Source organism: Tasmannia lanceolata, unplaced genomic scaffold (genome assembly GCF_043159265.1).
Source record: "Tasmannia lanceolata isolate RefF3 unplaced genomic scaffold, GAP_Taslan_0.1 ptg000037l, whole genome shotgun sequence".
NCBI lineage: Eukaryota > Viridiplantae > Streptophyta > Magnoliopsida > Canellales > Winteraceae > Tasmannia > Tasmannia lanceolata.
Window position 1 is genome coordinate 54,875,540 of NW_027518714.1, and position 16,323 is coordinate 54,891,862.

At 40.2% G+C, this 16,323-nt stretch overlaps 1 protein-coding gene across 1 annotated transcript; it reads right to left on the minus strand.

The window, feature by feature from the left end:
- Positions 1-3,748: 3,748 nt before the first annotated feature.
- On the minus strand, positions 3,749-15,169 carry PDF1A (peptide deformylase 1A). Its single transcript, XM_077371822.1, has 4 exons — positions 14,388-15,169; positions 10,556-10,645; positions 10,373-10,440; positions 3,749-4,208 (listed from the first exon to the last, which is right to left on the minus strand). Exons 1-4 carry the CDS (start codon positions 14,760-14,762, stop codon positions 3,968-3,970), a joined length of 774 nt encoding a protein of 257 aa, XP_077227937.1. The 5' UTR covers positions 14,763-15,169; the 3' UTR covers positions 3,749-3,967.
- Positions 15,170-16,323: the final 1,154 nt, after the last annotated feature.

Consider the following 16,323-nt stretch of genomic DNA (forward strand, 5'->3'; position numbering starts at 1 on the left):
AAGTTCTTGAGTCTAGTTTGTAAAAATAGCCCCTCTTAGAGTTTACATATAATGCCACTTAAAGGGGAATAAAAGGAGGAGAAAAAGATCAAATTGGTAAAAGGACTTAAAGTAAATGATCATGATGGTGTCCAAACATATTTGGACCCACATGGAATTTAGACCCACATGGAACTTAATTTGAATACCCAAAGTCCATGTCCAACGGCCATAGCGCAACACTAGTTGAAAAACAATATTATGCAAAACAGTCCCCTTCACAGACGTCTGTGAAAACAGACAGACATGTGTCAACACTCCGTAGACGTCTATGGGATTGGCAGATGTCTGAGCGAGAGACTATTGGTTTTTTATTTTGTAACGGCTAGTTCCACAGACGTCTGTGGACCGTCTGTGCTAACCGTTGGGAGTCCTATAACAGCTAATTTGGAGCTCCCTTGGTTATTTAAAGGTCTCTAACCTTCCTAAATGTCATGGAACGCTCATGAAACCATATTGGCCATATCTTTGACTGAATTCACCCCATGGTCCATAGTTTGTTAATCTTTTGAGGGACTAGCATAGGATTATACTTTAAATCTTTTAAGTGAGATTCTTGTTTGTGACTAAGTGTTTTATCTCCCTTATGAGAGGGTTTGTATCTTTCATTTTCTTTGTTTACAATTGGCAAGTGTGTGGAGATGCGGAGCCATCTATGAAGGGGAGTGTTGGGAGACGCGTAGCCATCTCTGTCAGCAAGTGGTGAGGTGCCACATCGGTGTATTGGTTTGATCTCCACCTTTAAGAACATCGGGGTTTAGTGAATCAATCAACGGTAGTTGTTGGAGTGGATGTAGGTCAGGAGTTTTGGACTGAACCACTATAAAATCTTCAGTGCACTCTTCTCCCTTATCTCTTTACATTTCTTGTGCATTGATTTTATCTTCTTTGTGAATAAAAAGTCATCTTTCAAAAAAAAAATTGTCTTCTTTGTGCATATAGTTAAATTTGTTCGTGGGCATAATTTTAAATCAATCTTTTTAAAAGAGCAAAATTTTTCTAAAACCCAATTCACCTCCCTCTTGGGTTGCCACACCTGGGCCGTGATCTATGAACTAGGTTAGTTTCTGGGCAAATTCAGGATTCCAAAAGTAATCAATAATCTAAAGGGAAAGTGTAACGTGCAAATTTGGTTGCAGTTTTATAGGGAAAGTTTTGCAGGGACAATTTGAATGAATTCTAGGCTTTTGCTTGTTTAAAGGTGGGATGGTGATTGTATTTGCAGGTTTATGAAAAAAATAAAAATAAGAATGATTTAATTATAGAGAAAAGGACAAGAAAAAAGAAATGAAAAGGTTTGGGGATAGAAAATGACCTAGAATTACCAAGGGTCCATTAGACATCACGTAGGATTTAAGGAATCATATGCTAGGGCAAACCAAAGGACTCCCTCCAATGGCACCAATGGAATCATACCAAAGGCTCTAGCATGAGTATGACATCCACAATCATAAAGTTATTAGAAAGTCACTTCCAAATGCAAGGCTCAAAGTTTTCTTTTATCTTCATTTATTCACATAAAAAATTACAAGGCCCTCTTTTAAGAGATGGATGAGACTTTCTTGTAGTTACATAACTACCCAGGACTCTTTAAAAGAAATAACAACACATGACAATGACAACGAGTGGTTATAGACTTATAGTAGACCATAACCACTCATGGCTCTCTTTAAAAGAGAGACTGACACATGACAATAGGTGGTTATAGTAAGACATAACTACTAGGAGCTCTTTATTTAAAAGAGAGCCTACACATAACACCCCATAATTGTCTCGATACAATATTACATACAGCATAAATAAACACTACAAAATAATAATAAAATCCAAACTAACATATGGATACATAAGATACATAAAAAAGAGTTTTTATATGGTGGCCGACCGTCAAAACAGTACCGCCCTTGATATTTGATCCAACAGCAGCCCACTTTTTAAGATGCTGCCGTTCGATCAAATATCAAGGGTGGTACTTTTGAAGTACCACCTTCACGTGACTCGACGGTCGGGCATCATATAATTTCTCCATAAAAAATGGAACACCCCACAATGTCTTGATAGTCGTCTATCACAAAATAACTAAAAATCTAACCATCTCTAGTACTCTGGACAATCTGTTCTCTGAGAGTCCGATCCATCTCGATTAAAGCTAGAAAATCCGTCATCAAACCAAATGGAGGTGTGATGGCTAACTGCTGGCACCTTGGTCTATGTTGGATATTCAAAAATCATGGCTCGTTGTTGGCGGTGCATCCGTCTACGCTGGTGTACTCGAAATCCTAGCTCAATATCCTCCACAATGGTGCCCAATCATCCCATCTGTGAATACAAGGGCTTGTCCTCTGACGTCTTTTAAATGATTTTCTCTTAGACATTGTTGTGGCTAGCCCTTCCTACAGATATTGTACTTAAACAATGATCCAAGGGCTAGAGACGATTGATTCAGCCTATTTGCTAGTCACATAAGGAGTGACCTGTGGAGAGGACTACATTGAAAAAAGGCAGCCAAGTGGGCTGCCATTCTGCCAAGGATGGCGGATGCAGAAGTTGATGGAATTTTATGGTCCTGCGTGGGGCCCGGCTAGGTATGGGACTGGCGTGGAGAAGTGTGGTGGAAGTGGAATGTTACAGTCCTAAGTGGGGGCCTGCTTAGGTATGGGACTGTGGGACCCAGCCTGAGGGTGAATATATTGCTGCCCTTAAATCAAAATTTTGATAGGGCTAGATTTGATATCCAGAGCTTTTATATGGTGCCGGACTGCGGGACCGCCCTTGTCAGGCACCATATAATTTCTCAGATAATCATGGCACAACGGGTGGCACTTCAAAAGAGATTCCCGATTGAGCAGTCAAGCCTGTCTTGCCGTCTCTAAGGGGGACTCATTTACCTTTACAAGCAGCACTCGAGTTCGGCTCCGTCTACCCGATGTTCCAAACATATTAGGATTTCATGATTTCAACCAATAGAAGAAAAAAAAGTCACTATGTTTTAATGCTCAACCCAACACAGCGACATATGCCTCAGTTAGTAGCTAAAAGAAGTCCCTCTACGATAGTTGCCATCCAAGCATAGTCTTCCCCTCATAGTAGCTCTTGGAACCGTTATGGTCTAAAAAAAATAAAAATCATTAACATATACGCATAGAGAAAAGTGTTCCTGAGCAGTGAGCTCCCTGCGCTTAAGTGGCTTATAAAGCCTCGCATTGGTCACTTTTTGTGGACCCATATACAGACCAATGGGAGGCTTTTTAAGCCACTTAAGCGCAGTGAGCTCTCCCTACGCAGCTGCGCAGGAACACTTTCCTCATACGCATAATATGGGTAGTGATAAAAGAGTCCTACCATAATTGTTGGAATATGTGAGACATTGGATTTGGTTGAGGTTCGTCGTTGGATCGTCTTGGCGTAGATTAGGCAAGTAGGTTAAGAGAGGTAACCTAGCTAGATTAAGTAACAAGGTTGAATTAGGATTTGGAAAAGAAGAGAGAAATTAAGAATGGAGGGATGCGACAAAAACAATGGCTAAGGATATTGACGGCAAAAACATCAATTATCATAAGAAACCCCGAACGATCTGCTCATCAACACTAGGCCGTAGGAACTTTCACGTCTGAGGACGTTCTGTCGATCAAACCCTGAAATCTGAAACAGTGGTTCTACCAAAATCATTCGACCATTTGATCATTTCATGCTATCCAAGAGAGAGGCAGAACCGAAAATGCTTAATCCACAGCCCTGATGGGAAAAGCCAAAGAAAATTGAAACTACAGAGGATAAGAATATTCTCTTCTCATTTAGATGATGAACTAAATTTATTGCAACAGAATTTTGCAATACTGCCACCAATTGACAGGACTAATCTTTCATCAGGAACCTAATGGCAGTTTTAGATGCAATAAAGCAACGCCCTTTGGTGCGTAAGACCAAGTTAGTGAACACCAAGCTTGGGGCACCCTCTAGGCAGAGGTAAATCCAAGTTGTCTACAGTTCTGAATGTCCTCTGCACCATTTTGTCAACATAAATTATTCCCTCCAAATGGTCGCATTCGTGCTGTAATATGCGTGCCTGCCAGCCAGAAGCTTCTACTTTGATGGGTTGCCCGTCACGACCCAAACCCATTACTTCAACTTCAAGGTGTCGCTCCACCACCGCTCTAAATCCATCAACACTGCGGATATTTTATGGAAAAAAAAAATATAATGCATGTAGTTAAAACTTTATCAGTAGATTCAATGTACAAGAAACAGAAAACAAGAAATATACCCACAATTTCTGAATATCTAGTGATGTTGAGATTCTTGTAACAATGGAACATTACAAGCACTGTGACAGACAGCAAAGGCAAGACCGTACGTTACCATGATTCATATTTGTTGCGAAATGAACCCATGGATATGGCCTTAGCAAGATCAACTGCCTGTTGGACGTTTTCCATCTTTGGAGTTTCTAAAGATGTAGGATTTCCATGATTTAGACTTGCTAAATCATGGATTTCCAAGTTTAGAGTTACTAAACATGTGTGGCCTTGCATTATAAGCAACCTTTCATTAATTAAAGTTAATCTCTCAATTTGGAAACATTTTGGAAGGCAATCTGGCTCAAATAACACTTGCCAATTTATGCCTAAAAGATCCAAACGAATTTGCACTTTAATTAGAAGCTTTATGGGAGCTCTTTGCCTATTTAAAGAGACTCTTGGTCCCTCTTCCTACCATCACAAACAAGAGAACTCATTGAGAGAGAGAGAGAGAGAGAGTTGACTTTGAGGGAGGTTTCCCATAACCTAGTCATTATGTTTCTCTAAACCATGATACCCTAATGCCGATAAGAGTCACTAGATAGCCATCCCCTCCCCCACCCACCCCAATTGAACCCCTACTTCTCCACAATCACCGTCCTCTACCAAAGTGCACATCCACTTTCCCAAAAGAGCATTGTTTAACATTCTAAGATGCCTAAAGCCCGACCCAACTGCCTTTTGGGTTTGCAAATAGTAATTCCTATCTTTCTCCTTATGATTCCACAAGTTCTTTTGCAACCTCGCCTATCTCTCAATCAAGTTAATAGGACATCGAAAAAGTGATGACATAAATTGACATATTGACACAGACTTAATAAGAGCTACAGGGTCCCATGATGGGCACGAAAGACATTTTCCAAGGAGAGCTTCTTTTCTACACAATCAAATTGTTGGATCTTGCATATACTCTTATGAGGCTTCCATGCACAAAGGAAGCTAAATAAGTTTAGAATAGCAGCCAGCCTACACCCCAAGATCTGAGCTAAACCAGCTGACTCCCTCCTATCCATCATCACTCTCATAACCGATGACTTTGAAAACTTGTTTTCCAGTCACCGTCGTGCAACAATGAAGCACCACCTTGAGATTATTCACCTTTTTTCTCATTGGTGTGTCAGAAAAGAGGAAAGTATTCTCTCCATACCACAAATTCATAACATCCACACCAAAGGGGCACAATATCATACCCTGAATCTTGTTTCAAGTCAAATGGTACACCACAACTCTTTACTGCAGGATTGCTCTCATACCTCCAAGCAAGTTTTTAAATTTCGGTTTTGATGGAGACATAGAAACGAAAAACCTTTCGGTTGAAATTTTGGTGGAAATCCTATAAAATCACAGAAATGTATGGAAAGACATGCAAATGATAGAATTTGAAGATGGAAATTTTAGAAATATTAGAATTAGCACAAATACACACTTTGAAACCATCAGATAAGCAAAACAACCATTCATAATGGTTTAACAACATCGAACACCATGTGACATGCGCTATCAGACATTTCACATGTATATATATATATATATATATATATATATATATATATATATATATATATGAGGAAAGTGAAGCTACACCGCCGGTGTAGCTAACTTAGCTACACCGCCGGCTTAAAATACAATGGGCCCACATTGTTTTGGTGATCCAAAGAATTCATTTGATTGGCCCTCACATAGATAGGGTGTCCACCAAAAATCAGCTCCATAGGATCATCCCAACCCTACGATTTGTGGAGGCAAAAATGAACGTGTAAAAACCTTCACAAATTTGTCCATTTTTGCCTCCACAGTTTGAAGGGTTGGGATGATCCTATGGAGCTGATTTTTGGTGGACACCCTATCTATGTGAGGGCCAATCAAATGAATGGTTTGGATCACCAAAACAATGTGGGCCCATTGTATTTTAAGCCGGCGGTGTAGCTAAGTTAGCTACACCGGCGGTGTAGCTTCACTTTCCTCTCTCTCTCTCTCTCTCTCTCTCTCTCTCTCTCTCTCTCTCTCTCTATATATATATATATATATATATATATATATATATATATATATATATATATATATATGAGGAAAATGATTGTACGCTCGAGTGTACCAAGCTTATTGTAAGCTCGAGTGCCCCAATCGCATGGGTCCCACATTTTTTGTGGTGATCCAAAGCATTCATTTGCAAGGCCCTATCATAGATAGGGTGTGTACCAAAAATCAGCTCCATTGAATCATCCTAACCCCTCCAAAAGTGGAGGGCAAAAATGGGCATATTTGTGGTCTGTCCATTTTGCCCTCCACAAATGGATGGGTTAGGATGATCCTATGGAGCTGATTTTTGGTACAAACCCCATCTATGTAAGGGCCTTTCAAATGAATGCTTTGGATCATCCTAACAAAGTGGGCCCCATGTGATTGGGCACTCAAGCGTACCATAAGCTTGGTACGCTCGAGCGTACAATCCTTTTCCTCTCTCTCTCTCTCTCTCTCTCTCTCTCTCTCTCTCTCTCTATATATATATATATATATATATATATATAGTAAATGGTTTATGAGCTCAAGCTCAGATAGAATTTCTAAGGTAGAGTTTTTAAATAGGGTGGCTGCCTATGTTGTTTGGGTAATGTTAGATATTGATTCTATAGGACCTAACATAGATAGGGTGTACCTAAGAAATCATCTTCATAGGATCATGGTAAGCGTTGATTTGTGGAGGTTCAAAATGGACGTCTACAAAATGGTCCATTTTGTGCCTCTACAGATCGAACGGTTAGGAGGATCCTATGGAGATGGTTTCTATGGAATGAATGGCTTGGATGAGTCAAACAACATGGGAGATGCCCCATATAAAAACTCTACCTCAGATAGAATTTATGAGCTTGAGCTGAGATACAGCGCCCCCATATATATATATATGAGGAAAGTGTTCCTGAGCTATAGCTCAGATAAGCTTATATGAGCTATAGCTCACAAACACATGTGGCCCCACATTTTTTGGGGGATCCAAAGCATTCATTTGGAAGGCTCTTCCACGGATAGGGTGTGTACGAAAAATCAGCAATGTAGGATCATCCTAACCCTGCTATTTGTGGAGGGAAAAAATGGGCAGAAACATGGACATTAAAGGTGGAGGGGAAAATGGACAGACAATGTGTGTCCATGTTTCTGCCCATTTTTCTCTCCACAAATGGCAAGGTTAGGATGATCCTACATGGCTGATTTTTCGTACACACCCTATCCGTGGAAGGGCCTTCCAAATGAATGCTTTGGATCTCCCCAAAAATGTGGGGCCACATGTGTCTTTGAGCTATAGCTCATATAAGCTTATCTGAGCTATAGCTCAGGAACACTTTCCTTATATATATATATATATATATATATATATATATATATATATATATATATATATATATATATATACTATCTCTCTCTCTCTGCCATTGTGCTTTAGTGCATCAGTGCCTCCACGTCTCTTGTGCATTAGCGCATCCTTCTCTCTCCCTTTGCACTAAGCCACTAACCCCCAAACCCTCTTGGGTTATTCTCGTAAACCAAACCCCTCACAACCTCACAACGCCTCACACTCCTCACCCCCATAACCCAATCCCTCGCGCATCTCCCCATTGCGCATCAGTGCCGCGACCCCATCCACCCCATATCCCCATCCTCTAGCACATCTCTTGCCATATCCCCATCCTCTCCCAATGTCGCGACCCCACCCAACCCATTATTGTTTGCGCAACTCCCAATGTGCTCTCTCTCTCTCTCTCTCTCTCTCTCTCTCTCTCTCTCTCTCTCTGTAATCCCTCCCTTTTTTTACCGTAAGCTTGCCTTCCCACCCTCCCATCCTCTTGCAGTAAACCCACACCCTCTCTTTATATATTGATGTAAACCCCAAAACCCTATTCCCCTAAACCTCCATCCAAACCCCAAATCCTCCCCAGATCTCTCTCTCCTAACATTACACCGTCTCCTCTCCATCCAAAACCCCAAATTTGTAATCCCAAATCCCAAATCCCCACAAACCTAACCCACTCTTTCATTTCTAACAAAAATCCATCCCCAAGTCCCAATCTCCATTCCCAAACCCAAATCCCCTCTTCCATTTAACAGAAATCCATTCTCATTCCCTTTATCCCCTTTTGTAAATCCATTCCCATTTCCATCCAAATCCCTTGCCCCGGTCCCCAAATTTCCATATCCTCTGTAAATCCAACCAACCTAACCCACTATCCAAAATCCTTTTCTATATCCCTAAATCCGTAATCCCTTTCCTAATCCCTAAATCCGTAATCCCTTTCCTAATAGTTTGAACTACCCTTCTCTCCCTATTTTGTGTTGTTGGCGGCTCCGACTGATGTTGTTGCGCCCTGTTAGTTGGCTGATTGCTTCTACGCTTGGTGTTTGTTGGTTCTTCGGAGCCGAATGTAGTTGGTTGCTTCTCCGCTTGGTGTTTTTCGTTGCTTTTACACTTCGGAGCAGTGGTTAGTTGCTTTGCGTTGATTTACGCCTTCGTTGTAATTGTGGTTGTTTGTATTGTTGTCGGCCTTATTGTTTGTGGCTGGCTATACTCATTGTCATAGCTACCTCTTATTGTTTTATCGGAGTCGTGTGATGATGTGTGGCATTGTGGTTGGTTGTGATTGGTTGTTGGTTTGTTGGTTGGTTGGTTGTCCGCGCAACGGAAGCGTGTTGTGGTTGGTTGATCGTTGTTGTGGTGGGCTGATTTTATATCGCCATGTTGGTTGGTTGGTTGGTTGATCGTTGTTATGGTGGTCTGATTTTATATCGCTATGTTGGTTGGTTGGTTGATCGTTGTTGTGGTGGGCTGATTTTATATCGACCCGGTTGATCGGTTGATCGTTGTTGTGGTGAGCTGATTTTATATCGCCCTGTTGGTTAGTTGGTTGTTGGTTACTCTCACCTTTCTGGTGGTTGTGATTCTTCTTCTATTGGCAATGTTGTTGGTTACTCTCACCTTTCTGGTGGTTGTGATCCTTTTGTTATGCTTTTCACTCTGTATTCACCAAACCAACTTGAGGGGGGAGTGTTGTAATCAAGGAAGCAGGAATCTTCCTCTGCATCGGGGAATTGTGATTCCCCGAAACCGGATCCCAAATCGGGAATCTCGACGCTTCCCCAAAAAATGGGAATCACGTTTTCCTAAAATGGGAATTGCGCTTCCCCAAAATGAGAACGCGCTTTCCAGTCATTTCCTATCGTTTTAATTTTATGGGAATAAAAAAAATGGGAAACACGCTTCCCCGTCGCGCTTCCTCGGAGCTTCCCTCGACCCTTCACACTTCCTGCTTCCCACCATCCCGAGAGCCTTCGCTTCCCGCTCTGGCAACCTTGGTTGTAACAAGCTGGAGTCGAAGGGTTCAAATGAGATTCATAGAAATATAATGGGCGATGATATTTTCACCCCCTACGGTACGCATTTGCCTCCTGTTAACGTGATTTGACGCCAAAAAGTGTTAAATTTGCCCACTGTTCACGTTATAAGGGGGATGAATGCGTACTGCAGAGGGGGTGAAAATATCATCTCCCAATATAATTATGTAACATGTACTGATTTAGTATACCACTATTGTACTTATGTATACCACTATTGTACTTACGATTTTACTTTCGGCATCCGTTTCAATTTTGCTATCATTTCAGTGGGGAAACATTTTGGTCATTTCGGAGGAAATTTAAAATCATGCCTCCAAGAGAATTCCATATGAAAGCAACATCCTCGGAGTGCCAAGAAAGATAAGGAAAGAGGCATCCAAAGAACAAAGACGAATTGAACAAACCTTCAAAACCAATAAGGATAGAAACATGTAAAGAACAAACACAATCGAATTACCCTCCACAAAAGAAAATGAAAGAGACATATCAAGAATAAACAATAATCAAACTACGCCTGGGAAGACAAGAAAACTCAGGGACATGCATCTGAATAAAATGGAAAAAACTAATCGGAACTAACAAAATATGAACTCATGACCTAGTAATCCATTTAACTACTGAGGGCATGGAAAATGCATTGCTTTTCTTACCTGAGACATCCTTCAAAGAATAGTGCAGTTTTGTTGTTTTTCTTTTTGAGCTTTGGATTCAATATGACCTGCCTCAAGAAAAGGATTGGTCAATGACAACAGTACAAAAAATGAAATACCCAATCATAGGCCATAAAAATATATATATGACCATTTGAATATTTCCATGTCATTATGCCATACCAAAAGTTCAAAAGGTCGCCGATCTTGTGCTTCAATTTCTTCCTTTCGGGCATAACTAATATATTGTTTTGTATCTTCCAAAACAATAATCTGCAGGGATAATAAATGCAATAGCTATTCAAACATAAATAAATAAATAAATACAATAAATTCAAAGTTTAAACCTTTCAGCATTAAAAAATGCAATAAATTCTGGAAACAGTCTCACGAGAAAATGGTTTCTAAATAATCGTTTTACGAGGAAACCATTTTCGGAAGTGATTTTTCTATTGAAACCCATTTGATGTTCACAAATCTTTGAAAAGAGAACCTACTGTTAAATTTTATTTGAAAGATAGTATTGTTTTGAATCAATTATTCAGATCACGTATGCAAAATAGTTATTTGACGTGCATCCCTGAAAACTTGCTTTGCTTTTGATGTTCAATGCTCTGACTTTGGATTTGGAAAATAGTACGCATTGTGATATTCTGGAATTGTTTTAGAAAACTCTGAATGTGTGTGTGTGTGTGTGTGTGTGTGTTCCGTATCTATTTTTGACATCCATGACTATGATCTAGACCTTGCCAGTTGGGGGTTATACGTTGGTACACGATCATGTTTTCTGATCCATGTGGCTTTTATGATTGTGAGCCCTGCTACAGGAGATATGTGGCTTCTGTTCTGAACCCTTACCACAGGCTGATATGTGTTTATGGGCTTTATCATAGAGATATAATGTGGCCATAGTCACAAAGGCTGTGGATTTGCACAAGTGTTTTTGCAAAGACTAGATTTCCAAGTGTTTTTCAATACATAATTTTTGAAGGAAATGGAGTGTGCAAAACCTTGGGAACATTGATTTGGAAATTCTTAATGTTATATAAAATTTTATATATCAGTCTATTTACATTTTGGAAATGATTTTTTCAAATCTCTAATTTGAACTATTAGACCTCGAATGCTTTATCGTAGATAAGGACTGGGCCGTTTAGCTCTCTACATTTATTTTATTTCAGATGATAAGCCGATCCAGTTCACTCCGAGTTAGATGAATATATATATATATATATAGAGAGAGAGAGAGAGGAAATTTTTTGAAGCTGAAAGACTTAGTCTGTTATTGTTGTTGAAATGTTAGTAGGAAACTCACTATAAGAATTGTAACTTCCTTATTTGATATCTCATACTTTATTTTACTTTATTGAGAAGTGGTTTGATAATTATGGATCTGTCGTGAACGTTGACCTTTGTTATAGATTTGGAGTTTATGAGATTTTCATTGGTATTATTTGGAGTTTATGAAATTTTCATCGGTATCATTTAGAATTGTTCTGTTATGAGACATTGCATGCTTATGGGGTTTAAACCATAGTAATACAGTCGCTGCCACATCACCAACTCGCACATTCGGGTTCAAGGTGTGACATTTAGCGAGTGGTATCAGAGCTTAAGTTTATGATCCTCTGCATTGTTTGAACACGATCTATGCCTTTAGGGAAATATGAGAAAATAAGATATGATTTTGTGCACAGTCAGAGTTGGAAGTATAAGGATATAATGGACGATAAGGATATAATGGACGATCTGATCATATGTTTAAGCATAGAAATTGTTGGTGGACTATCTGCTAGCTTTGCTAGGAAGCATGGGTCGTTGAATGAACCTATGAAGGTCGAGGTATGAGTTAATACACCGGTGAGAGGAAGTTTGGGTACCGATCGGATTTGTAGGTCCTGTGTGGTCAAGATTGGTGACAGAGATTTACCAGCGGGCTTAGTGATGCTCAAGGTGAGAGACTTTTATAGTTTTATCTCATCCTCGGAATGGATTGGTTGGTTGCCAATCATGCTAACTTAGATTTTCGTGGGAAGATGGTGAATTTTCACACTCCCGAGCAGCCAGAGTATGGTGAATTTTCACACTCCCGAGCTGCCAGAGTTCATAATAGTGTAGTCTGTGTAGTCAACTAGTCACTTGTCAAGAGTAAAAGAATTGTAATATAGTAATAAACTAATAGTGTAGTCTGTGTAGTCACTTGTCAAGAGTAAAAGAATTGTAATATAGTAATAAACTAATAGTGGTAGTGGGTTGTCACTTGTCACAAGAAAAAGAATCTGCCATTTTTTTTATCTGTAATTACCGATCAAAAGAAAAGAATCTGCCATTTTTAGCTCTCTGTGTTAGGGACTTGGGGTTTTGAAAGTTTGAAACTCCGGTGAGTACTGTGACCTTGAATCCTTGATTTGCCGGCCGTGCCTCCAAGGCTCCACCTTGATCGACCTCCATCTCCACCTTGATTTGCCGCCCGTGCGAGTGCGAGACCACCAAACCGGCAAACCCACTTCATCTTCTCCGGTGATTTAACCTCCATCTCCGACCCAATCACGATCTGCCGTGACAACTAGTCCTTCACTCCTGTCTAGTGTCTTCATCAGTTCATCTCCACTCAAAAGTCAAAAACCCTATTGTAATATGTCAATCTCCTTTTTCCAGAGCTCCAAACCGACGATACCACCAAACCAAAGATACCAGGTATGCCGTATTGCCGTATAGTACATGAAAGGAACTTAGGGTTTGATTCTTCTGAAATTTCTGAACTTAGGGTATTCTTTCTGAATTTTTGGTTATAACGAAAAACCGAATAGAATTTCAGTTTCGGTTAACAAATAGTTCGGTTGCGGTTGCGGTTTCGGTTAATGTTTTCACGTAACTGAAATATTTCGGTTCGGTTTTTTTGCGTAAATCGGTTCGGTTTAAACTGAATGAACAGCCCTAACTGGAGCATCCAAAGGCCTATGTTGGATATGTCCAAACAAACTTAAGCGGTGCTCTCTCATCTTCTCCTCAATTGGTGCCACCCCCACCTTTTTACGAATGTCTTCATTTTTAATTCTATCTAACCTTGTGTGGCTGCTCATCCATCTAAGCATTCACATCTCCGCTACACTAATCTTATGCACATGCTGCTTCTTGGTGGCCCAACATTATGAGCCATACAGCATGGCTGGCCTCACAACTGTCCTATAAAACTTTCCCTTCAACCAGGTAGGGATTTTACGGTCGCACAGAACTCCTGAGGCAAGTTTCCACTTCAACCAACTTTAAACCTGTCCATTTTAAACCTCCTCAAATCGAAGGGTTAGGATGATCCTATGGAGATGATTTTTTGGGCACACCCTATCTATGCCAGGGCCCATCAAATGAATGGTTTGCATTGTCCAAACAATGTGGCCCCCACTGTATTTCTGTTCGACGGACCAGATAAGTTATCTGGTCGGTCGACCATAAACAACTCTCTCTCTCTCTCTCTCTCTCTCTCTCTCTCTCTCTCTCTCTGTATATTCTGTTCCAGCTCTGTTTATGATTTGGACCGTGCCAATTGGGGGTTCTACGTTGGTACATGATCATGATTGTGAACCCTGGTACATGGGAGATATGTGGCTTTTGTTCTGACCCCTTACCACATGGTGATATGTGGTTCTGGGCCTTGGTCACAGGGATGTAATGCGGATGTAGTAGTCACAAAGACTGGATTTGCAGAAGTGTTTTTTGCAGACAGCAGATTTCCAAAATTGTTTTCAAATTCATAAATTGTTTTAAGGAAATGGAGTTTGCAAAACCTAGGGAACATTGATTAGAAAATTCTTATCGTCTTATAAAATTTTATATATCTGTCTATTTACAATTTGAAAATGATTTTTTTGAAAATCTCACAAGAAAAGGCCTCCGGACATCAAATCCAACTTTAGACCATATCCATACATCTAAGCCTAAATTCTCACACTAGAAAGTCCTCATAATAAACACAATCCATCTAAATAAAAAAAAAAGGAAAAAGTGAGTAAGAAACCTTCAATGGAATTCCAATCTGGGTAGCAGCAAGGCCAACTCCAGGAGCCTTTCTCATGACCGCAACCATGTCATCGATGATTTTGTCGATCTTCTCCGATCCGATTTCTTCAACTCCGACTTCCCGGGCTGGCTCGTGGAGGACGGGATCCCCTGCCTTCACAATCTCAGGCAGTGTACCCGCCTTTTCTCCCAAACCCAACCACCACCCAGCTGAAACGCGAGGACCTATCTTCTGCTCCGACACTCGATATCTCTGTGAGATACCTAGAAATGGGTTTTTCGGGAATCCAAGAAGGTTGTTAGAGTTTTTAAGGCATTTTCTGGCGATGGAGATTGGAAAGAAGCGATGAGATAATCGGTGTAGGCTTTCCATGTTGTTCCTTCGCCACTGTTGTTCCTCATCTCCAGAGCCGAGGGCTTTTTTTGTGACTAGTAAGAATGCACGTGCGCTGCACGTGCATAGGATTAATGTCCCAATCTATAAGGAATTGAACAAGAAATCTTCAACAACACTTTACTAAAATAATACAATACAGTTAAATCCATGGAAACTGTTCGAGCAACCGATCAAATCAGTAATCTATCAGGCTATCGAATGGCCACTTTTGGCCACTGGATTTGCAAATAAATTGAAGAACGGTTGAACATCACAAAGTGTCTCCGGTTCTCCAAGAAACAAAGCAATCTTCTCATATTCAGTATGTGAAGGGATTCCTAGAGCATTCTGAAAATGGTTTTGAAGAACAAGAAGTCTATAGAGAATCCTTAATCAGTAGATTAATAAATGCATTAGGTTACGATTTCCCAGTACAACTAATGAAAAAAAATTAGACTGAAAAAAAAAACATTTAATAATGATCAACCATCGAAGTATGCAAAAAGAAAATTTTGTTTTTAAAAGGAAATAGGAGATATTTTGCGGTCGTTATGAACCAGATTCATCTTGTGCATAAAGAGAGCAACAGTATGATATGAACCCACTATAATCAGCCTACTAATCTAAATATCTGATTAACCAATTATCCAAAGCTAATCATAACCATGGTTTTAAATTTCGACCGAAACCGAAATTTTCCGAAATTCATTTTTTCGCCATTTACTTCGATTTAATGACATTATTTATAAAAAAAAAAAGTGGTACAAAATTTCGGTCCGAAATTTCAAAATTTGGGTCCGGAATTTGGAACCAAATTACCAAATTTCGGCGAAATTGTAACCAAGGTAGTAGATTGGTGCGAGATCATACATAAGAGTTATACCGGCTATCGTCCAGAAACAATATTTCGGAAACTGAGGCACAACGAGTAGCATGCCAGAGAGGAGGTCTTCGCCAGGCAATCCATGATCAAATCGCTCTCCACCCGATTTGGAAGTTGGCTGAGGCAGTACAGATGGCACAACAAGTTGAGACCATGTTCAACCTTTAGCCTTAGAGAGATTTTTACGTGAGTCAAACCGTTGTAGAGACATCGTAGACGACGATTCCGACGGCGAAAGAGAAGGCGGTTTTAGATTCTCATAGTGGAATAAATAAACCTGCCCAACCATTCCCGGCATGAGAAAGAAGACGTGGAGATGGTCCTTCTATTTCGACAATGACCCAAGTTCCACGGCGAGATCTGTATGAGTCGTAGTTCGAGCAACGGATCATATGCTACAAGTGCAACCAAGTGGGTCATAAATCCAATCAGTGTCCCCAAGGTGGCTGACGTTCGACAAATCTGATGAACATGAAGAAAATGAAAAAGAGCATGAAGAGGAAGAAGAGACGGACGATGTCATTCCTACTACTTGTGCTCCTGGACGATCCTTGGTGATACATCGTGTTATGTGCACATCAAAAGTAGAGGAGTGGCAACACAATAATCTCTTCAAATGCAAGTGTATGGTCAAAGAAAGAGTTTGCAACGCCGTCATTGATGGAGGTAGTATGG